General features: G+C 48.6%; 1 protein-coding gene across 4 annotated transcripts in view; it reads right to left on the bottom strand.

Annotated features, from left to right (window-relative positions):
- The window catches only part of CCDC33 (coiled-coil domain containing 33), a 187,634-nt gene that overhangs the window by 11,449 nt on the left and 151,779 nt on the right, over positions 1 to 24,406 (bottom strand). For all 4 annotated transcript variants that reach the window (XR_009558188.1, XM_060279001.1, XM_060278999.1 and 1 more), the window contains 5 exons: positions 18,406 to 18,470; positions 16,674 to 16,701; positions 3,992 to 4,187; positions 1,596 to 1,684; positions 812 to 943 (listed from right to left, as the gene is read on the bottom strand). Coding sequence is in view for 3 of the 4 variants with exons in the window: in XM_060279001.1 (XP_060134984.1) it covers positions 812 to 943; positions 1,596 to 1,684; positions 3,992 to 4,187; positions 16,674 to 16,701; positions 18,406 to 18,470 (510 nt within the window). In the remaining variant the exon portion in view is untranslated. The remainder of the gene's footprint in view (positions 1 to 811; positions 944 to 1,595; positions 1,685 to 3,991; positions 4,188 to 16,673; positions 16,702 to 18,405; positions 18,471 to 24,406) is intronic.

Genomic DNA, 24,406 nt, shown 5'->3' with positions numbered 1-24,406 from the left:
GATGTCCTTGGGAAATGGTGGTCTCTCCTTCAGTTGAGTTATCTAAGCAGAATCTGAACAGGCTCAATCTCATAGGCTACCTTACCAGCTACCTTACAGTGACTTTCATGAGCTGGTACCAGCAGACATGTAGGATGCGGGTGGAGCTGTGGGTTAAACCACAGACCCTAGGGCTTGCCGATCAGAAGGTCGGCGGTTCGAATCCCCGCCATGGGGTGAGCTCCCATTGCTCAGTCCCAGCTCCTGCCAACCTAGCAGTTTGAAAGCATGTCAAAGTGCAAGTAGATAAATAGGTACTGCTCCAGTGGGAAGGTAAACGGCGTTTCCATGTGCTGCTCTGGTTCGCCAGAAGCGGCTTCGTCATGCTGGCCACATGACCTGGAAGCTGTACGCCGGCTCCCTCGGCCAGTAACACAAGATGAGTGCTGCAACCCCAGAGTCGGTCATGACTGGACCTAATGGTCAGGGGTCCCTTTACCAGCAGACATATTCAGATTCTGGGCTTAATGTTTTTATGGAGCGAGGGCCCTATAGATGGCAAGGCATCTTACTCTACTCAAGGCTCATCCACACATCTTTCTGTGCCATAGTTCCAGGTCTGCGCTTTAAAGCTCAGAGACTGAGTGTCTTTTTTGCCCTGGTGATTCCCCCGTAGAAGCCTACTCTTGACTGCTGAATCAGAGTAAACAGCAATCCACAGGAAACCCGAATTGCCATTTGTGCTTGGAGTCGCTCCCGAGTAGCCTCCCCAGATTCTACCCCCAAGCCCTACCCTGATGTCTTCCCATTTCTCCCAACAGTTTCCCCTCACCTTTTCCTGTTTCTTCACCGCATCTTCCAGAGTTTGCATCTTGGAGATCTTGGCCTGGTATTTCCTTAGCACCATTTGCTGCTGCTGGTGAGCTCGTTGCAGCATCACGAGGTCCTTTTCTCGGTCATTTTTCTGGTGGTGGGAAAGGCCCTTGAGATGGGATGGAACTGCAGTCCTGATTTCTTTGAGGGTGGGCAGTGAGTGGTAGAGGCTTCCTTGTGGAGGACTCTGGACAGACCCAGACCTAGTGGGGACTGACTGACCCTCTGCTGAACAGAGGTGGAAAACCTGCAATCTTCCAGAGGTTTCTGGACTACAAATCCTATTATCCCTGATGGACAAATCTATCCAATTCCATTTCTTTCCATTTCTCATTTTCTCAATCTTAAATTCACTTCTCTTAACTTCTATGTCAGTTTGTGATTTTTTCTTAAAGTGAACATGCAAAATTGCACACATGTGCATTTTACCTATTAAGCACATTTTTGTATACAAAATCTCCCCATATATTGCAATTCCCCACCCCACCCTTTTTTAAACTAAGAGAAGCACGTGTGTGTGCCTTCTCCTTTGGGTATGCATTTTTTGGTTGGATAACTTCATTGCTAAATGGAATAAAGTGTGAGTTTGGGAGGCTGGCAATGTTCCATTTCAAATCCTGTTTTGGGAATCAGGTAGGTTCCTACGTACTAAAATAGGGACCAAATAAATCACTGCCCCATTCCTACCCGCAATGCAGGATCTCTCCAAAGCTGTGATGAATGGCAAACACAGAAGCGCTTACCCGAATCAGTTCATTCTGCAGCCTTTGAACCCGGTCCTTCATTCTGGCCATCTCCCGAGCCCCAGCACTTAGTTTCTGCTTGAGGGTTACTAAAAAGCAAATGTCAGAGCCTGGAGAAAAACCCCATCCAGGGAGGACCATGGTGGATGCTCTGCCTTCTGTATTGCAGGGGATTGGACAAGATGACCCTTTGGGTCCCTTCCACCCTACAATTCTATGGTTCCATGATATGAGAGGCTTGTTGCCTTATGTGTCCCAGTTCTCAACATCAGTGAGCGAGGCTATGAACATGGGAAGCAGCTTTATATAGAACTAGTGTATTTCAGCCCATTCAATAAACGGGCGCTAGAGAGAGAGAGAGAGAGAGAGAGAGAGAGAGAGAGAGAGAGAGAGAGAGAGAGAGAGAAGCGAGCGGGGCTTCTCCGGGATGCGCTGCGTGCACGAGCGAAGGGAAAAAGCAGCAGCCGTGAGAGGGGAAAGTTGCGGCTGCGTTTCCCTCCAGTGACTGCCTGAGGTGGTTTGCTGTGGCAGCGGGTGGGCAGTTTGTGTGTGTGTGTGTGCGAGAGAGAGAGAGAGAGAGAGAGAAAGAAAGAGAGAGAGAGAGAAGCGCACGGGTCTATCTCGCAGCCTCCTCCTCCTCGTGCTGCTGCTTAGAAGCGAGTGGTTGGCTGCTGCAGGTAGGTAAACGGTAGGCAGAGGGGTTGGGGGGGGGAGAGTGCGCGTGTGTGCGTTCCAAGTCTCTGGTCCAATCCCTGTGTCTGTGGGGCACATGTGCAGTAGCGCGGAAACGGGACACAGGGAATCTGGACGCAGAGACACAGGGACTTTATTATATAGGATGAGACCATTGGACTATCTCATCTGTCACTGCCCACTTTGACTGGTAGCACTGCTGAAGGATCTCTGCCAATGGTGTTATCCCCATTTTTTTAATTAAAAAAACCTGATACAGCAGGGGTTGAATTTGGGACTTTCTTTGTTCAAATTGTATGCTCTAGCTCTGAGCAATACAGAGGATGACCAGGAAAGATGAAGAATCCCATAGATAAGAACGTAAGAAGAGAGTGTTGGGTTTGGCCAATGGTCCACCAAGTCCAGCATCCTGTTCTCTTCTGCTTGGGTCAAGCTTGCAGTTTTCCCACAGGCATCTGGTTGGCCACTGTGAGAACAGGATGCTGGACTAGATGGGCCATGGACCTCATCCAGCAGAGCTCTTCTCATGGGAGAGTGCTCTTGTCCTTGGGTTCTGCTTATGGGTTTCCTACAGGGCTCTGGTTGGTTTTCAAACAGGGATGGTTCAGAGCACTGAAAGACCAGGTGCGCAGCCTGGGAGTCATTTTGGACTCACAGCTGTCCATGGAGGCGCAGGTCAATTTTGTGTCCAGGGCAGCTGTCCATCAGCTCCATCTGGTACGCAGGCTGAGACCCTACCTGCCCACAGACTGTCTCGCCAGAGTGGTGCATGCTCTAGTTATCTCCTGCTTGGACTACTGCAATGCGCTCTACATGGGGCTACCTTTGAAGGTGACTTGGAAACTACAACTAATCCAGAATGCGGCAGCTAGACTGGCAACTGGGAGCGGCCGCCGAGACCACATAACACCGGTCTTGAAAGATCTACATTGGCTCCCAGCACGTTTCCGAGCACAATTCAAAGTGTTGGTGCTGACCTTTAAAGCCCTAAACGGCCTCGGTCCAGTATACCTGAAGGAGCGTCTCCACCTCCATCATTCTGCCCGGACACTGAGGTCCAGCACCGAGGGCCTTCTGGCGGTTCCCTCGTTGCGAGAAGCCAAGTTGCAGGGAACTAGGCAGAGGGCCTTCTCGGTGGTGGCGCCTGCCCTGTGGAACGCCCTCCCAACAGATGTCAAAGAGGAAAACAACTACCAGACTTTTAGAAGACACCTGAAGGCAGCCCTGTTCAGGGAGGCTTTTTAATGTTTAATAGATTATTGTGTCGTATTTTTCTGTTGGAAGCCACCCAGAGTGGCTGGGGAGACCCGGCCAGATGGGCGGGGTATATATAAATAATAAATTATTATTATTATTATTATTATTATTATTATTATTATTATTATTATTATTATTATTAGCACACTGATCCTCCTGTGTTAGGACCAAAATCCAGCTTGGTCCTAAACAAGGATGGGCCAATCTGTCAACTGCCTGGCTGCCCTTCCTGCATTTGTGATGGTCACCATCTGGTACTTAGAGGTATACTGCCTCCAACAGAGGAGGCCGCATGCACCAATCATGGCTTAGGTTTGGGGATGATGCCTAATGGCCACCCAATCCGGCTGCCACCCAAGAAGCTCTACATCCTTCACCCATGGGGGACCTTCACCTGTCCCCTCCTGTGTCATACAGATTGGCAGAGAAGTGGGCAATCTCCTTACATATCCTGTCAATGATTTCGGCCTTTGTCATGACGTCAGGGTCTATGTCATGAAGCATGACACGGCCCACATCTTCGTGCATGTTGAGACTGCGTCGCAGGGTGCTGTTCTCAGACTCCAGGTTGGTGACGTGCTGGCGCAGGGACAGGATATCATCCGCCATCCTCTGCATGGCCGCATGGTAATTGTCCATCTCCTGGCAGCCATTGGAAAAAGAAGAAAAATAATTACCCAGTAAAAATAGTTAGAATCCACAAAATGCACCCTGTTAGTTTTGACAGGGCCTGATGATTATCAGCTTGTGGCAAGATGCCACCTGTGTTGTGGAATGTTCTCCTGCTGAAATACGAAAGACCCCCATCAGCATTGGCATCCCGTCAGCTCTTGAAGACACACTTGTTTAGACAAACGTTACCCAGAGCCTCTTATTTTCATTGGTGCTGTTTGGGTTTTATTGTACATTGGAAGGGGACATTTATGAAAGGTATAAGTGCAATTTATTCTGAACAACAGGCGAACTAAACAGTAAACAATGTATTGACTGAAAAATGTATAATAACTAAGGGAACGAGACAGGGATGCCCTCTGTCTCCATTATTGTTTATTTTAGTATTAGAAACTGTCAGAGGGTCGTCGTGGCTACTCTAGAGTAACTCCGCTTGAGTCCAGTTTGTCTTTAAAGACTTTTATTGTGCATGGTATTTGCAGTGCAGAGATAGCTTAAAACATGACCTCTCAGTCCGAACCAGAATCCGGCAATGGCGTACGTCTGTTCCTATGCCAGCAAAGTAGTCGGGGCACCCCAAAACACCTCCCCCTTGACCCGCGTCGCAGTGCTCTCCTTAACTCTTGTGCCGGAAGGAGCGATGCCCTCTCAGCCTCCTCCTGGTCAGGGCGGTGTAATGGCTCTCCAGCACCCTGGAGTCCTTGTCTGCATCTCTCCTCCCCTGAGCTTTCCCATCGTTCCGCATGCTGGCTGCTCTCTCCCTCCGACTCTCTCCCTTCCCCCCTGGCTGCTTCAGACCCACTGCTGCTCCCTGTGCTTGGCGAGGTGGATGATGGGGGCTGGCTCCCTGTAGGGAGTCAGCCTTACAGAAACATTGACAAGGAATATGACTGGATGAAAGCACAAGAGGAATTACATTAGGGAGTAAAGCGTATAAGTTAGAAGCATTTGGGGACAACCTAGTTATAACTGTGGAAGAACCCTTGGAAAATATACCAAGGGTAAAAAAAGATAGATAGATTTGGACAAGTATCAGGTTTCAAGCTTAATAAAAATAAAACAAAAGCGTTATTGAAGAATATGTCAGAACAAATGAAAAACGAATTTAAGCAAAAAAAAGGATTTAGTGGTAGTAAAGAAAGTAAAATATCTAGGGATATGGTTAACAAATAGAAACATAAATATTTTTAAACATAATTATGTAAAAGTGTGGAATGGAGTTAAAACAGCTTTGGAGATATGGGCAAGGATGAATTTAACATCATGGGGAAACATCTCAGTGATAAAAATTGATTTTCTTACAATGTGGTTCAGGAATCTCTTGTGTATTTTTACTTTCTCATACCATAGATCAGGGATGTCAAACTCAAATTCATCGGGGGCCGCATCAGCAGTTTGGTCACCCTCAAAGGGCCGGTTGTATCTGTAGGACTATGTGTCCACTCTTTATTATCATAAATTATTGTCACTGCATTCAATTATTACTGTTTTTTGTAATAATGTAAGTAATAACTAGCTCTGAAAGCAGAAACATAGTCAGAATAATGGCAAGTAGATATTCAAATGTACAATTATTGTACAATTTATTGAAAAATGATTTTTGGTAACTGCACTGGGTGGTGGAGGCTCGCTAGGGTTTCATGCAGGACCTTTGCAGAGCTACTAGTACCTGGAGATGCTGGGGTCCTTCTGCATGCAGGACAGATGTTCTGCCAGTGAGCCACCACCCTTCACCAAAGGGACTGGCTGAGGTTGACTCACTGGAGCTGCTCTCCTGGTTCCAGGGTTTAGGGCCAGAAGTATAAAGCAGCATCCTATGTTTCTGAGGGAGAGGGAGAGGGAGGGGAGGGAGGGAGGAAGGAAGGAAGGAAGAAAAGAGGGAGTGGGAGGGAGAGAGGAAGTAAGGAAAGAGGGGAGAGAAAGAAGAGTAGGAAATAAGGAAGGGAATAAAGAAGGAAAGAAAAAGAAAGAGGGAGAGAAGAGGGAAAGGGAGAAAGAAGGAAGGAAGTAAAGGGAAATAAAGAATAAGAATGAGGGAGAGGAAGAAAGATGGGAAGGACGGAAGGAAGAAAGGAAGGAAGGAAGGAAGGAAGAAAAGAGGGAGCAGGAGGGAGAGAGGAAGGAAAGAGGTGAGAGAAAGAAGAGTAGGAAAGAAAGAATAAAGAAGGAAAGAAAAAGAAAGAGGGAGAGAAGACAGAGATAAAGAAGGAAGGAAGGAGAGGGAAAGAAAGAATAAGAATGAGAGAGAGGAAGAAAGAAAGGGAAGGGGGGGGGGGTCGCCACCTTGATTCAGCGCCAGAAAAGAGTGTGAAGGGACCCAGGGGCAAAAAGCATTTCCCGTGCAGCGTGAGGCAGCGGGTGTCCGTTTTAGGAGAAGTGCGTAAAGCCTCAGAGTTGCACGTTCGTGAGGCTGAGCCGCTGCTGAGCTCACGTTCATGAGGCTGAGCCGTGGCAGGAGGAGGAGGTGGCTTGCCGGGTCGGTGCCCGGCAGTGCCGTGCGGAGAGTCCCAAGCCTCTGGGACGCAGCAGTGCTCTGTAGCACTTTGAATCCTCCTCCTCCACACGGCGCTGCTGGGTGCTTTGTCTGTGCTTCAGCAGCAGCAGCAGCCGCAGCCGTTTCCAGGCGCTGAGCCGTGGCAGGAGGAGGAGGATTCAAAGTGCTACAGAGCACTGCTGCGTCGCAGAGGCTCGGGACTCTCCGTGCGGCGTTGCCGGGCGCTGACCCGGCAAGCTGCCTCCTCCTCCTGCTGTGGCTCGGGGCGCTCCACGCAGCGCTGCTCTGGCCGCCTTTCTACCCCCCCCCGCCCCCAGCTGTTTGTCGGCGCCTTGTCGCCGCGGCGCTTCAGCAGCAAGGTCCCGCTGCTGGGTCCCGCTGGCTGGGGCGCTCGGCGGGCCACATGACAAGGTCTGGCGGGCCGGATTTGGCCCCCGGGCCTTGTGTTTGACACCCGTGCCATAGATGAACATGCCAACCATAGCTGTTATCATGTCCTTCTAAATCCAGTATACAAATCCGTATTCTTTAATTGTACCCATTCCCACAACCAGCAAAGACAAGACGCTTCATAATATAATTTCAGCTCCGGCAGTGAGAATCCCCCTCTTTGTTTTTCATCCATTAATAATTTATGTTTTATTCTGAGCTTTCCCCTTGTCAGACAAATTTAAAACTCAACCCCCTCTAACCTTGGCCAGATTGCACACGCCAACTTCCTCCCGTGTCAGATCAACAGCTGTTTTGGTTCAGTGAGATCCTGCCCTGCGCAGTACGAAAGTGGCCTTGCCTCCTTGTTCCAAGCCACACTGCTCTCCCTCTTCCCTCCCTTCTCACTTGTCTCTCAGCAAAAGGCAAGTGCTTTGCACACAAAAAGGTCAGCAGAATCTCATATCTTTTTCCCCTTGTCAAATTTCCCCTTGTCAGACAAATTTAAAAATATCTTTTTTCCATGGTTCGAAGTGTTGTGATCCTCTGATTATGGGTATTGATTCAAACAAAAATAGCATTCTTGGCGATACGTTTGCAAAAAACAACCAAAAAAACCATGAAAGAGAATTGGCCTATGTACAAAGATCTGTTAACAGAGGTGGAAAATAAATTGAAGGTAAAAGAGTATGGAGAAATAAACCACCTGTTAACAGATTGGTTACAATACCACCAACTAAATGACATATTCAGAAGTGATAAGGGAAAAGGCTTTGGAAGGAATTCTCAAAGTTTGAAAAAGAACTGTTGGAGAATAATGAAAAATTATTATCAAAAATGTATAAACTACTGTTGGAATGGGAGACGAAAGATGAGGAGGTTGAAGATGTAATGATAAAATGGGCAAAGGATTTGGGATATAATATCCCACTTGAGTCATGGGGAAAGCGGTGGAAAGAGGATTTGAAATTAACGGCGTGTAGTATATTGAAATAATATTATATGCAGATGATGTATCGCTGGTATTTAACTCTGGTAAAGATTGCAAAGATGTATAAAATTCCTCCAAAATATGTTGTAAATGTAAAGATAATGGAGGCACTTTTTTCACATGTGGTGGATTTGCAAAAAGGCAAAAGACTTCTGGGAAAAAAATGTTTAAGATAACTTTTCATAAAAAACCAGAAGCCTTTTAGCTTGGAATAATGGGGGAAGAAATACCAAAGAATGTAAAAAGACTATTTATGTACGCTACCACGGCTGCTAGATTGTTATTTGCCCCATGCCATGTGGCCAGCATGACTAAGCCACTTCTGGCAAACCAGAGCAGCACACGGAAACGCAGTTTACCTTCCCGCCGGAGTGGTCCCTATTTATCTACTTGCACTTTGATGTGCTTTCGAACTGCTAGGTGGGCAGGAGCTGGGACCGAACAACGGGAGCTCACCCCGTTGCAGGGAATCGAATTGCCAACCTTCTGATCAGCAAGCCCTAGACTCTGTGGTTTAACCCACAGCGCCACCTGGGTCCCTATCTAGCTGTAGGGCTCATCCTATGTTTTCATGAGGTAAGCGATCTGAAAAGGATTCTCCTCCTCAACCCCCTCTAACCTTGGCCAGATTGCACACGCCAACTTCCTCCCGTGTCAGATCAACAGCTGTTTTGGTGCAGCGAGATCCAGTACAGAGAGTGGCCTTGCCTCCTTGTTCCAAGCCACACTGCTCTCCCTCTTCCCTCCCTCTCCCTTGTCTCCCAGCAAAAGGCAAGTGTTTTGCACACAAAAAGGTCAGCAGAATCGCAGCAGAGGGGCCTTGTCCTCCCTCCCACACACTGCAAGATGCTTTCCCAATCACCTGCAGCTTTTCTCTGAATGAAGATAGTGACCCATCCTGCTATAATAGAAAGCATGTAGGCGCAAAAGCAGATATGAGAGAGGCAAAGTGCAAGCTTTGTGTTCTTACAGATATCCCAAATGTTGGTGCCGGAAATTGAGATCCTCTTGGATTAGAATAAATTACAAATTGGCCGTAAATACGGACAGGCAGATCGGTTAATGTTCTAATTTTTCCAACGTTAAGTTCAGTTCTCCACAACCCTTGGCAAACTCATCGGCAAATTTCTGCTAATACAGTATACACATTTTAATGCAATTTTGCCATATAGGTAAAATGAGCAAATCATTTTCCCCGAACATGACACATTTTTAAAGGTTTTTCCCATGCTAACACATGCATTTTTAAGGCACACCTCACCTTAGTATATGTACTTTGGAACACACTTTGTCTGGAAAACTGCATTGCAAAATTGGGGAAGTGTGAATGCTGAAGAATGACCGTGTTTTGATTCACATCAACAGAATAAAATACAATAATCTATTAAACATTAAAAGCTTCCCTAAACAGGGCTGCCTTCAGATGTCTTCTAAAAGTCTGGTAGTTGTTGTACCTTTTGACATCTGGTGGGAGGGTGTTCCACAGGGCGGGTGACACTACTGAGAAGGCCCTCTGCCTGGTTCCCTGTAACTTGGCTTCTCGTAGTGAGGGAACCGGCAGAAGGCCCTCGGCGCTGGATCTCAGTGTCCGGGCAGAATGATGGGGGTGGAGATGCTCCATCAGGCATACTGGACCGAAGCCGTTTAGGGCTTTAAAGGTCAGCAGAAATAGCTAAACCCCTCAAAATTAAGGGCCAAAAGTCTGGGTAAAGAGAAGTGTTTTCCATGCTGCCTAAAAGGAAATAGTGAAGGTACTTGGCTCCCTGGGGAAAGCATCCCACAAGTGGGGGGGGCAGCACTGAAAAGGCCCATTCTCATGTCTCTCTCTCTCCCCCCCTTCTGCACTTGCTTTGGGCACACAGACAAGGGCCTCAGATGCCAAACTCAGGGTCCAGGCTAGTTCATGTGGGGAGAGGCTGTCCTTGAGGTACCAGAGTCCTGAGCTATGTGAGGCCTTATGGGTCAAAACCAGCACTTTGAACTGAGCTGAGAAACTAACTGGCAGCTAGTGCAGCCGTGCCAGAATTGCTTTAACATGCTCAGACTGCCTTGCCCTGGTCAGCACTCTGGCCACAGAATTTTGCACCAGCTGTAGTCTCTGAACTGTTTTCAAAGGCAGCCCTGTGCCCAATTGCATAGTCATTGATCCTGGCGGTCACGAGAGCATAGACAACCGAACTTAGGCGATCCCTGTCCAATTAGGGGCGCAGCTGGGCCACCAGTCAAAGTTAAGGCAATCTGTGCCACCGAGGCTACTTGAGCCTCAAGCGACAGGAGTGGACCCAGACGCCCCCCCCCCCAATGACTAACTAGGCAGCTATGCCTTGAAATGCAAATCCTTTCCCCATGCCTCATACTAAATAGCAGCCCAATTTCCTGTCAGGCAAATGCTTCTGTTGGGGCAGAAGGGAGTCCAAAGCGGATCATGGCAAATGGGAGGCAGTAAACCCAGGTGGCGCTGTGGGTTAAACCACAGAGCCTAGGGGCTTGCTGATCAGAAGGTCAGCGGTTCAAATCCCTGTGACGGGGTGAGCTCCCGTTGCTTGGTCCCAGCTCTTGCCAACCTAGCAGTTCGAAAGCATGTCAAAATGCAAGTAGATAAATAGGAACTGCTACAGTGGGAAGGTAAACGGCATTTCCGTGTGCTGCTCTGGTTCGCCAGAAGTGGCTTTGTCATGCTGGCCACATGACCTGGAAGCTGTACGCCGGCTCCCTCGGCCAATAATGCGAGATGAGCGTGCAACCCCAGAGTCGGTCACGACTGGACCTAATGGTCAGGGGTCCCTTTACCTTTACCTTTAATCCAAATGTGAGCGGCGGTTTCCCTTGGCAGTGGGGGTGAGAGGGCACTTGGGGACTGGGATGGCCATGACAGAGTTGCCTCCATGCCAGACTGCTGACCTCACAGGCACCTGGCCTTGCCCCAGCTTTCAATGGGATGCCAAGAGATAAGCTTGGTTTGTTTGTTTGCTTGCAAGAACAGGGAGATTGACTGCCTGGAATTCTGGAGAGGGGGAGAATGCCTGTCCTTCTGAAGGGTGACGAGGAAGCCTGCTGGAGATCACTGTGCATGGCAGTATCCTGATATGACTCATGGCCCAGGCATCAGAGCTGAAGGTCTCAGCACCCCCGGCAGGGGAATGAATGAGTGCCCAGTAGGGTGCTTGCTTACAGGCTGCCAAACGGAGAGAGACGTAGGAAGAGCCTGCAGGATCAGGCCAGGGACCCATCTAGTCCAGCACCCTGTTCTCACAGTGGCCAACCAGATGCCTGTGGGAAAACCATAAGTAGGATCTGAGCACAAGAACCATCTCCCCTCCTGTGGTTTCCAGAAGCATTTAGTGTCTCTGACTGTAGAGTCAGAGCAGAGCCATCAGTGCTTGTGGCCTTTGAAAGTCTCCTCCTCCAGGAAATGGCACCTCTTTGGACAATGCAGAGCTCCTTTACGATTCCCAGCACCCTTAACAAACTACAGTTTCCAGGATTCTTAGAATCATAGAGTTGGAAGAGACCACAAGGGCCATCCAGCCCAACCCCCTGCCAAGCAGGAAACACCATCAAAGCATGGGAATGGGAGGCATGTGCTCTAAATGTATAAATGTAAAGGTAAAGGGACCCCTGAGTCCAGTTGCGGACGACTCTGGGGTTGCGGCACTCATCTCGCTTTACTGGCCATGGGAGCCAACATTTGTCCGCAGACAGCTTCCGGGTCATGTGGCCAGCATGACTAAGCTGCTTCTGGCAAACCAGAGCAGCGCACGGAAACACCTTTTACCTTCCCGCCGGAGCGGTACCTATTTATCTACTTGCACTTTGACGTGCTTTCAAACTGCTAGGTTGTCAGGAGCTGGGACTGAGCCACGGGAGCTCACCCCGTTGCGGGGATTCGAACTGCCAGCCTTCTGATCGGCAAGCCCTAGGCTCTGTGGTTTAGACCACAGCGCCACCCGCGTCCCTTCTAAATGTATGGTGTGCTTTAAATATGTTTTTTTTTAAATGCATTGTTTTAAAAGTTTGGTGTTTACTGCCCTTTGGGAGAAGAAGTGGGATAGAAATTCAATACCAGCCCTAATACGAACCCATCAGTCCCTGACAGTATGGCCAAAGGACAGTGAGTTGTAGCATGGGAACATTGGGAAGGCTTATTTATTAGCTGGCTAGGGCGTTTCTGCAAATCTACTTCTTTGCTGCAGAGGGCAGCATCTTTCTTTTAATAGATTTGTTTAAAAAAGCTTCCAATAGCTTCATGTTCTCCCAAAGATTTCCAGAGCATAGGCACATTGCGTACAGCACAACACAACACAACCTTCCCTGTATTCTTTTCAGCGCCTGTTAAAAACATTCTTGTTTGGACAAACCTACCCAGATGCTGCTAAAGTTGATGTGAATTTTAACCTGTTTTAGCATTTAAACTTTGGGTAGATTTTCAACTATTGTTGTATTCCCCCCCCCTTGATTTTATTGTTTCATCTTTTCGTAAACCCCTCTTGGGGTTGGGGGTGGGTGGGTTGGGGGTGGGTGGGAACACACTGCCTTTGCTTGTAGGTAGTGCCAAGATGGAGCTATCTTCGGATATCTGAAGGGCTGTCACGTGGAGGATGAGGCTGGCTTGTTTTCTGCTACTCCATCCATCCAAACCGATGGATTCAAATGACAAGAAGGGAGATGCTAGCTAAACATCAGGAAGAACCTTCTGGTGGTAGAGCCATTTAACAGTAGAATGAACTCCCTCAGAAGGTGGTGGACTCTCCTTCCCAGGAGGTTTTTAAGCAGAGGTTGGATGGCCATCTGTCAGGGATGCTTTAGCTGAGGTTCCTGCATTGCAGGGGGTTGGACTAGATGACCCTTGGGGATCCCTTCCAGCTCTACAATTCTATGATTCTAGGAAGTGCCATAATTCTGTCCAAATGTTATCCTATTTATCCAAACAGAGTCTGCGCCTGTAAGCAGTCTGCTCATAGGTTGTGAGTGATGTCATTTCATCAATCCATTGATTAAAGGGTAATAATAATAATAATGCAATGAAAAACCTAGACAGCATCTTAAAAAGCAGAGACATCACCTTGACTACAAAGGTCTGTATAGTTAAAGCTATGGTTTTCCCAGTAGTGATGTATGGAAGTGAGAGCTGGACCATAAAGAAGGCTGATCGCCGAAGAATTGATGCTTTTGAATTATGGTGCTGGAGGAGACTCCTGAGAGTCCCATGGAGTGCAAGAAGATCAAACCTATCCATTCTGAAGGAAATCAGCCCTGAGTGCCCACTGGAAGGATAGATACTGAAGCTGAGGCTCCCATACTTGGGCCACCTTATGAGAAGAGAAGACTCCCTGGAAAAGACCCTGATGTTGGGAAAGATTGAGGGCACTAGGAGAAGGGGACGACAGAGGACGAGATGATTGGACAGTGTCCTCGAAGCTACGAACATGAGTTTGACCAAACTGCGGGAGGCAGTGCAAGACAGGAGTGCCTGGCGTGCTATGGTCCATGGGGTCACGAAGAGTTGGACACGACTAAACGACTAAACAACAACAACAAATAATAATAATAATAATTTATTGTTTATACCCCGCCCATCTGGCTGGGTTTCCCCAGCCACTCTGGGCGGCTTCCAACAAAATATTAAAAATACAATAAAACATCAGCCATTAAAAACTTCCCTAAACAGGGCTGCCTTCAGATGTCTTCTAAAAGTCAGATAGTTGTTTATTTCCTTGACATCTGATGGGAGGGCATTCCACAGGGCAGGCACCATTACCCATATGGCCCTCTGCCTGGTTCCCTGTAATCTTACTCAGCACTGGATCTCAGTGTCCGGGCGGAACGATGGGGGTGGAGACGCTCCTTCAGGTATACAGGACCGAGGCTGTTTAGGGCTTTAAGGGTCAGTACCAACACTTTGAATTGTGCTTGGAAACGTACTGGGAGTCAATGCAGATCTCTCAGGTGTTATATGGTCCTGGCGGCCATTCCCAGTCACCAGTCTAGTTGCCACATTCTGGATTAATTGCAGTTTCCGAGTCACCTTCAAAGTAGCCCCATGTAGAGTGCATTGCAGTAGTCCAAGCAGGAGATAACTAGAGCATGCACCACTCTGGCAAGACAGTCTGCAGGCAGGTAGGGTCTCAGCCTGAGTACCAGATGGAGCTGGTAGCCCTGGACACAGAATTAACCTGTGCCTCCATGGACAGCTGTGAGTCCAAAATGACTCTCAGGCTGCCCACCTGGTCCTTCAGGGGCACAGTTACCCCATTCAGGACCAGGGAGTCCCCCACACCTGCCTGGCCCCTGGTCCCCCAAAACAGTACTTCTGTCTGTTAGCCTTCATTCATCCTCCAACCGCCTCCAGGCACTCACACAGGACCTTCACTGCCTTCACTGGTTCTGATTTAAAAGAGAGGTAGAGCTGGGTGTCATCTGCATACTGATGAACACCCAGCCCAAACCCCCTGATGATCTCTCCCAGCGGCTTCATATAGATATTAAAAAGCATGGGGGAGAGGATGGAACCCTGAGGCACCCCACAAGTGAGAACCCAGTGGTCTGAACACTCATCTCCCAACATCACTTTCTGGACATGGCCCAGGAGAAAGGAGCAGAAACCACTATATAACTGCCCCCAGCTCCCAGCCCCTCTAGGTGGCCCAGAAGGATGTTATGGTTGATGGTATCAAAGGCTGCTGAGAGATCCAGCAGAACTAGGAAACAGCTCTCACCTTTGTCCCTAGCCTGCTGGAGATCATCAACCAGTGCGACCAAGGCAGTTTCAGTCCCATGATGAAGCCTGAACCCTGATTGGAAGGGATCCAAATGGTCCACTTCTTCCAGGCGTGTCTGGAGTTGTTCAGCAACCACCCGCTCAATCACCTTGCCCAAGAATGGAAGATTGGGCGATAGTTGGCCATATTGGCTGGGTCTAAAGATGTTTTTTTAAGAAGCGGTTTAATGACCGCCTCGTTCCGTGTGTCAGGGAAGGCTCCCTTGCAGAGGGAAGCATTCACCACTCCACGAAGCCCATCGCCCAGCCCTTCCCGGCTCACTTTTATTAGCCAGGATGGGCAAGGATCAAGGAGACAGATGGTTGGTTTCACTTGTCCAAGCAGCCTGTCCACATCCTTGGAGGTAACAGATTGGAATGGATCCCATGTAACATGACTAGACAGGACTCCAGCACTCTCCCGCCCTGGCCCTGCTCCCGCGGCGAAGTCTACCTCCTTCCGAATCTGAGCGACTTTATCTGCAAAAAAACTTTGCAAAAGCATGGCAGGAGATCTTGGGGTCCCTACCAGGCCCTGGTGACAAAGGTGGTTCTGATAAATTGTGAACCACCTGAAAGAGTCTCCTGCTGCTGTTTTCTGCAGATGCAATAGAGAAGGTCCTCTTCGCAGTCACTATCGCCACTTGGTAGGCTGGACGTTGAGCTCTAACCTGTGTCCGGTCCAATTCAGAATGAGTTTTCTGCCACCGGCGCTCTAGCCGTCTCAACTATTGTTTCATCGCCCTCAGCTCCTGGGAAAACCACGGGGCTCCATGCAATTGGAGAGGCTGCTTTGGAGCCAGGCAGTGAATAGCCCTGGTATCATTCCCAGTTCTTCAGTATCAATCTCTTGGCCACCATTAAGGCGCGCAGGATCCATTTTTGTTGTCCTGTTGTTAATTTCCATGCAGAAGGCCAATAGTTCAATAGAATATTCTCCGCTGAAAGATTTAACTTTTTCTGCACAGTCATAGTTACAAAGTCCATCACTTTCTCCCAAAATTTGTCGGTACAGAACACTGTCCAAACATACGTTTCAGGGAGACATTGTCCTTGCCACATCTCCAAAACTGAGCTATTTTAGCTAATCTTTTTTTATTCAACTGTAAAGGAGTCCAATAAATTATAAATATTATCTTCTGCTGTATAAGTCTTAATTTAAGATCCATTGACACCTTGGGCAATGAGGCTAAAACATATTCCCACCTGTCTGAGTAGTATTGAAAGTTCCAATTCTTTATTCCAATCATTTCTTACAGTCTGCAGATTGAACTTATTTTTTGATAATAAATATCTATAGAAAGTAATTGTTAGTTTTTTCAGTTTTGAACCAGTTGTCCAATTGCTCCAATATCTTGGAAGCTGAGAGGGCTGACGGCCCAAACACACTTGTTAGGAGATGTTGTAATTGAAGATATTGCCAATGGGCCACATCTGATAGGTATTTTGTCTTAAAACAACAAAAGTACAAAATTCATCTTCCTCCTCTATCAGTTGGTCCAACATCAGTACACCTGCTTCCACCCAACCTTCCCATATTACCATCTTTTTTTTGCAATTCTAAGTATGGGGTTCCTCCACAAAGTAAGGTTAGCATGTGAAAATGGACCAAATTTGTTTTTATTGTTGAACTTAATGGGCCACATCTGGCAAAATGGGTCGTTTGTTACAAAATAGATACACACCTGTTGCTTCACCTCAGCCCTCTGCATTCATTAACTGCACCTTCCCAACCCCACCCTTCCTACAAGCATAAAATGAACAGGAATCCTTTAGCTCTCTTACCGGATCTGGGACCTCCTCGACGATGGGCCTGCCAAAGGCAGAACAAGGTATAAGTCAGTACTGGGAATATCTTCCTTGGGCCTTCCCAGTGAAGGCATTTGTAGGGAGGGAACTCTATGACGGAAGCAGGTGAATTGTGGCCTTTCATGCATGGACAGGCTAAGGAATTATCTGACTCCAGAACCCTGACATTTGGACCAGGAATGTGCATTTTGCAATGAACAACACACCTGGGGGGCTAATACCTGTCCTGGGGGTGGGGGTGGGGGTGGGGCGCTCAGCAAGGAAGCGGCCAATCTGGATGTCTGGAAGAACATTCTAGAAGATCAGGGCCCTGAGGCTTCCCCTCCTGCTTCAGAAATAAAACAGCCAACTAAAGCCGGCTTCTTCCTCTTCTTTTAAAGTGTGTTTATCAAACAGTTTATAATAATAATAATTTATTATTTATACCCCGCCCATCTGGCTGGGTTCCCCCAAGCCACTCTGGGCGGCTTCCAGCAAAATATTAAAATACAGAAATCCACCAAACATTAAAAGCTTCCCTAAACACAACTCTCAGTCGGGTCTGTGACACGACCCAGACACGACCCAGGTAAAGGTAAAGGTAAAGGGACCCCTGACCATTAGGTCCAGTCGTGACCGACTCTGGGGTTGCGCGATCATCTCGCATTATTGGCCGAGGGAGCCGGCGTATAGCTTCCAGGTCATGTAGCCAGCATGACAAAGCCGCTTCTGGCGAACCAGAGCAGCACATGGAAACGCTGTTTACCTTCCCGCTGTAGCGGTTCCTATTTATCTACTTGCATTTTGACGTGCTTTCAAACTGCTAGGTTGGCAGGAGCTGGGACCAAGCAACGGGAGCTCACCCCGTCACAGGGATTCGAACCGCTGACCTTCTGATCAGCAAGCCCTAGGCTCTCTGGTTTAACCCACAGCGCCACCTGGGCCCCCCACAGCGCCACCTGGGCCCCAGGTGAGATGGTCAAATACAAGCGAGACTCCATTTACACGGGGGTTACGTTCTGAACCCCAGTGCACGCCAGTAAAATGGGGAGTTGCCTGTATCGGCTCAGCTTTGCTGGTCCACAGAGCCGCATGAGCCGGAGGGACAGCATGGCTTGCCCAGCTGATGTGCAGGGAAGCAGCCATGGCTGCGCTTCCTCGCATGCCAGCTGTTAGGTAGGAAGGCCTCCTGCTTGCGAGGAGACCCTCCCCCCAGAGCCTGGAGAGGATGCCCTCTTTGGGCTCTGGGGAGGGTCACCTCGTGAGCCAGGAGGACTCTCCAGGAGTGCTCCCCATTTCTGGGATCCACTTCCAGTTTCCCTGTACCGCACATGTGCACGGTCACATGTATGTCATTTTTTGTTTCTGTCAGTTTCTCATTTCCCTGCCTTTCCACACCAGTTTGGATTTTAAAAAGTTCTCATCAAAAGGCACCAAGATTTTAGTGCAAATTTATCCTACTTTTCGCTAATCTATGCCTTTAAATTCTCATTTTGCCCTGCATATGCATTTTTTGTACAGTTCCTGGGCTGGGGAATTGCACTTCAAAATCTGATGAACGTGCAGGTTTTGAAGGAAGTCTCTGCTTTGGTTCTCAGATTCTTTGTGTGATTTGAGTGAGTTTGCCTTTAAATGGAGATGGCTTAGATTCCCCCCCCCCCTAGACCCAGCTCCTTTGCAGGTCATTGGAAGTAGGTTGCCCTCCTGTCAATACAGTGGCCCACCCTACCTGGGACGCTTCTCTGGGAGGATCTCCATCACAGCATCGTGGGGTGGCAACTCATCTGGATTTACCTGTGAGACAGAATACAGTCACTAAAGAAAACCGTCAGGTAAAGGCTGCTGTCACTCACACCACCTGACCCTCATTACTCAGAACGCAGGGGAGGCCCACAGTGGCAGCCGTCAGTGCTACATCCCCACCCCCAGCAGTTGTGTTTTGTTTGTTTGTTTGTATCTGTATACCTCTATATCATTTTTAAAAATTCAAATTGCTTTACAGTAACAAAAACATACAATAAAACCATAAAAAGCCATACAGAAAGTTCAAAACAAATATCAGTTAACCATGGCAGAAATTCCTAGTCTTAACTGGCTGTGCAGGCCTGCTTTCAGTGAGCGTTTAGAAGTTGGCACAGAAGGCACCTGCTGGATCTCTAGTGGCAGAGAGTTCCACAGGACCGAGCCAATGACACTAAAGGCTCTATTGCTCATCGTTGTCAAACAAGCCTCACAACTTTCCTGCAAGTGATCTGAGTGATCAAGCTGGGAGTATAAGGGTTTAGGCAGTACCTGAGGTATTCTGGACCTAAGTTGTTAAGGGCTTTGTAAATTAATAATTGTTGTGCTTTCTTCCCACTGTTCCTCCAAGGAATTTGAGGCAGCTTGTATGGTTCTTTCCCCTCCCTCCTGCTCCCTCAACAGCCCTGTGAGGTAGATCAAACAGAGGGATTGTGACTGCTGCAAGGTCACCTAAGCCCCTTCTGCACTATACTGGCTAAAGCAGCATCCTACCACTTTATGAACAGTCATGGCCGGGAGATGTAGTTTCTTGAGGGTGCTGAGGGTTGTTTCCTGATTCCCTTCACAGAGCTACAGTTCTCAAAGTGGTTTTACAGTAAATCCCTCTTCACAGGGAAGCTGCATGAGGCGGGTGGAGGGCAAGGGCAAATCCTTGCACCAACAGAGCCCAGAGACTTAAGTGCCACTTTGGATACAAGCAAATAAAGGTAAAGGTAAAGGGACCCCTGACCATTAGGTCCAGTCATGACCGACTCTGGGGTTGCACGCTCATCTCGCATTATTGGCCGAGGGAGCTGGTGTATAGCTTCCAGGCCATGTGGCCAGCATGACAAAGCCGCTTCTGGCAAACCAGAGCAGCACATGGAAACGCCCTTTACCTTCCCACTGTAGCGGTTCCTATTTATCTACTTGCATTTTGATGTGCTTTCGAACTGCTAGGTTGGCAGGAGCTGGGACCGAGCAACGGGAGCTCACCCCGTCACAGGGATTCGAACCGCCGACCTTCTGATCAGCAAGCCCTAGGCTCAGTGGTTTAACCCACAGAGCCACCTGGGTCCCCCAAGCAAACAGTAATAACAATAATTAATAATGTCATTTCAACCCAGCCCTCACAGGAATCTATTTCTCATTTTTATGCTCTGCTTATCCAGCCATTCATCAATCTAACATCCATCATCCAGCAAGTAGATATTAGAAAGACACTTGATCATTTAGTTCCTTTGGAACTCCCTGCCTATTGATATCAAGCAGGCACCTTTGCTGTGCTCGTTTTAGTAGCTGCTGAAAACATCCTTGTTTAGACAAGCCCATCCAGATGCTGAGAAAGTTGATGTGAATGAATTTTAATCTGTTTTAATATTTAACTTTTCTATCTTTTAAAGAATTGTGGCAATTTTTTCTTGTTTTAGCTTTTTGTAAATTGTTTCGATGGTTGGGTTTTTTTAATAAAAACACACACACAATCAAATAGTATATAAATATTATTAAACAAACAAACAAACAAACAGTCCTCAGTGCCATGCTAAATTAAACCAAATCCCCTTTGCTGTTACTTCCGGACGTCTCAGGGAAGGGGAGGGGGCATGTAACACTAATTCACACTAAACAAATGTGAAGGTAGACAGCAACAGACTTGCAGGGTAGGACAGGCTCTCACTGCATATGACAAATCAGAGGGAAGCCCCTATAGAGCTCAGCGGGATTTCCTCTCATGGAAGTCCATAGGATTGCAGCAGAAATGTTTTGTTCAGCCCCAGCCGCAAGGACCCCAAAGTCAAAGAAAGACTGTAAGGATTCTTCTTCCTCCTCCTGCAGCCCCAAATACTCACTGTTGCAGAGAAGGGGCGGTAATACAGTGCCATCGGAGTGCTTTGGATGTGTCTCATGCCATCCCATGGGGGGCAGAAATAAAATAAAAAATCCTCTGGCAGAGATCAGATGAACAAGCCTCTCCCCTGGTTGCTAGGCACCTGTCACTCCAAACAGCAACCTCCGGAGGTACTCCACAAACTCCGGAACCGCAAAGCAAACAGGTGTGCTCACCTGTCCTCCGGAAAAGATTCTAAAGGGCTCCATTGCCAACAGAATCAAGTGCTAATGGGACGCAATGCCAGCTGGACCCTGAACATACAGAGGTTGCCTGCGGCATAAGGGGAAACCACAACTCTCCTGTGGGCAGGGCAGGTGCTGGCAACTGATTGCAGGGGGGACCTGCTGCCCAGCTCACTCCGGGAGCTGCCGTTGCTACAGCACAGCTCCTCATAGCAACCAGGGTGTCAAATTTCCTTTGCCACACACAGGGACACAATTGCTGCACCTGTTGAATGTTGGGTTTGTTTGTTTTTGGACAGTCGTTAAAGGCGCAGGTGCATTGGCAGAAAGCAGAAAGGACTACAAAAGTTGGACTACAACACCTAGAAGGCCCCGGGTGAAAGGATTGAGATGGACTGCAGGAAGGATGCACACACATACGAACACTTGGAAATCAGCAGCCCCTGGCCCCCAGGCCAACGGACGGGGACCTTTGCTGCGATGCTCTTTCTGGGAAGCAGGGGTGCCAACGGAGGTCACTTCTACACCATCAATTGAAAAGAGGACAATCCAACGAAGCTGAACGTTGGGAGATTTGGGACAGATAAAAGGAAGGACTTCTTTATGCAGCACATGGTTAATCGATGGAACTCCTTGCCACAGGAGGCAGAGATGGCTTTAAAGGAGGATCAGGCACGTTTCTGAAGGAGGAGAGGGCTGTTGGTGGCTCTGCTCTTCTTCCGCAATGGGAGGCAGCGATGCTTCCGGATACTAGTAGCTGGAAAGCGAAGGAAGGGAGAGTTTCTCTTGGGCTCAAATCCTGCTTGCGGGTTTCCTTTTGGGGCATCTGCTTGGCCACTGTGAGGACAGGATGCTGGACTGGATGGGCCATTGGCCTGATCCAGCAGGCTCTTCTTATGTTCTTAAGTGCTTCTGGACAACTTTGAATAGTCATGGCTCCCCCTCCAAAGCTGAGAGTTGATGGGAGACTCCCTATTCCCTTCACAGAGCTACAATTCCCAGACTTCCCTGGGAAGAAGAAGGATTGACAGTTAAAACACTCTGGTGGTACAGCAGGGCTCTTTGAAGGTATGGTGGGAGCTGTGGCCCCTGACTGGCCTGGCCTCCATGGGTAGCAGAGCCCCATTGTGTTTCTGCACCCCCACCAGCCAGAGCCCCAAACCTTAACTCTCCTTGTCCTTCTCTCTGACTCAGCGCCAGGCTCCTTTAGAGATGACAGAGTCCCTGCTGCTTAGATGCTGAGCACCAGAGCTTTTTGCTGCCTCAGCACCTTTCTTTGCCATGCGCTCTGCTTCTCATGTTTCAAAGACTCAATTAGGTTCTGAGGCTTCTCAGCGTTTAAACGTCTCCCTCTGGGAATGCGTCAGATCTCCTGGGGGATCAGCTTGGTCTGTTTTGCTGCATCCCTCCTGGATCTGCCTATGGGGGAGAGATTTGCCATGGTTTGCATCGTCTGCTGTGTCTTCTTTCAGCGGCCCAAATGATCTTGTGTTGGTGATCTGCTGCATGCGTCTACTTTGGGAAGGAACGCTGGGAGCTGCTTTCCACTGAATCAGGCCATTTGTCCGTCTAGCTCAGTATTTAATCTCACTGTAAACAAGTGGTCCAGTGACAATAAAGTATTTCTATTCTATTTGCCCCACCTGGAGATGCAGTGAGTGGAGACTGACCCTGCGCAGCACATGCTCTTCCACTGAGCTATGGTGGCTCTTCTTTGGGGAAGCGACAGCCTTCGAGGCATATTTTATTTTTTATATATTTGTGGCATTTCTAACCTCCTCATTGAGTCCCCACAACAACCCTGTGAGCTAAACTAGGCTGAGAGGCACTGGCTTGCCCAAGTCACACCCAGTGCGCTTTATGGCTGTGATGGACAGCCGAGCCAGACCTGAGTCTGGTGATGCAGCCCCTCAGAAATCCCCCCAAGAGGGCTGGAGCCTCTCTCTGATTGGCTACCAAGACAGCCAGCCAGAGGGGGGCTTTCTTGCCACATGCTTTAGACCCAACCAGTTATATTTCCTCTGCTATCGATTTCATTTATTTATTGCATTTATATCCCACCTTTTCCTCCATGGAGCTCAAGGCGGCATACATGGTTCTCCCACCTCCTCATTGAATCCCCACAACGATCCTGCGAGGTAGGCCAGGCTGAAGGGCAAGAGTGACCCCCCCCCGAGGTCACAGCCAGTGAGCTTCCTGGTGGAGGAGGGACTCTCTCAGCTCATAGTCCATCACTGTCCGCGACACCACCCCTGGCTCTCTTCTAGATTTAATAGGTCAAGTGGGACCAATGAAGGTCAAGGGGGCACACTGCTGGGTGTAGAATTGCAAGCCCCTTGTCCGGACCCTCAGAGTCAGGGCACAGAGGAGAGAGACAGAGACAGAGATAAACTTTGCTGCTCACCAACTCCGTCATCCTGTCAGCTGGGAACCTGCTCCGAAGGGCACTTCATGCAGATAACAGGTCATGGTGAGAGTGTCAGGCTGGGCCCTGGGAGACCAGAGTTTGAATCCCCGCCCTCTCAGCCATTAAGCTCTTTGGGTGTGATATTGGCAGCCAGTCACTTGCTCTCATCCTAACCTACCTCGCTGGTCTACTGTGAGGGTACAATTAGGAGGAGAACCACATACGGCACCCCAGGTTCCTTGGAGGAAAAAGTGAGACATAAATGTAATCCTATATAATAAAGTGCAAGTGTCTCTGCGTCCAGATTCCTGTGTCCCTGTGTCCGCGCGGCTGGGGGAGAGGAAGGAAGGAGGAGAAAGGGCTGCTTTCTCCTCATTCGTTCCTGTCCCCCTGCCGCCGACAACAAGGACAGATCCCGGGGTTCGGAGAAGCACTGCGCAAGTGCTTCTCCGAACCCCGGGATGTTCTAGCGCCCGTTTATTCAACGGGCTGAATTACACTAGTACCTGTATATAAATAATTAGTACGTAAGTACATTAAGCCTGCAACTTACATGCGTTTAACCTGCGGATATTCAGTTTTACATGCTTGGCAAAACAATTTTTAAAAGGGTGGGACAGAAAGGGGTCATGCATCTGGGGGGGAAAGACCTTGGCAATCCCACCTGTCATTGAACCCATTGTGTTTTTAACTTTACAACTGCAATTTTGGCTTTGGGTATGATCCCTGGAACGTAACCCCTGTGTGAGTTGTGGGCTTACTGTAATAGGTCAGTAAATATTGACAAGCCAAAGTTATTATAATTTTTTAGAGAAGTAACTCCAAAAACACTCACAAAAAAGAAGCAGCAAATCTGTATCTTTGATAAGGATATGCTTCAGCTCAGCCCAGGGCCGTCTTTAGCATGTCGGGCGCCCTGGCGCCATGGTGCGGAGATCGCTCCGTGGCCCCCCCCGCCCCGTTTCTCGCCGCGGCTGGGGGGCGGGTGCAGCGCGGCACTGTCACGCTGCGCCCCCCTGGCGGCCCGCCGCCCTGCGCCACCCAGCCTTCCCTTAGAGGCGGCCCTGGCTCAGCCAAACAGATAAGCGGGGATGTGGCCATAGATGTTTAATGCTTAAAACCCTAAAGAATTAGCATCATTAGTGATCAGTGACAAAGCAAGAGAGTGGCTTCCTCTTTGAGCCTTGTATGACCCTTGGAGCAGGAACCTGTCCGTCTATACTTCCATCGCTGGAATTGGCACTGCTAC

Source organism: Zootoca vivipara, chromosome 9 (assembly GCF_963506605.1).
Source record: "Zootoca vivipara chromosome 9, rZooViv1.1, whole genome shotgun sequence".
Taxonomy (NCBI): domain Eukaryota; kingdom Metazoa; phylum Chordata; class Lepidosauria; order Squamata; family Lacertidae; genus Zootoca; species Zootoca vivipara.
The sequence above is the reverse complement of the archived record's forward strand: the minus strand, read 5'-3'. Positions and strand labels throughout refer to the sequence as shown.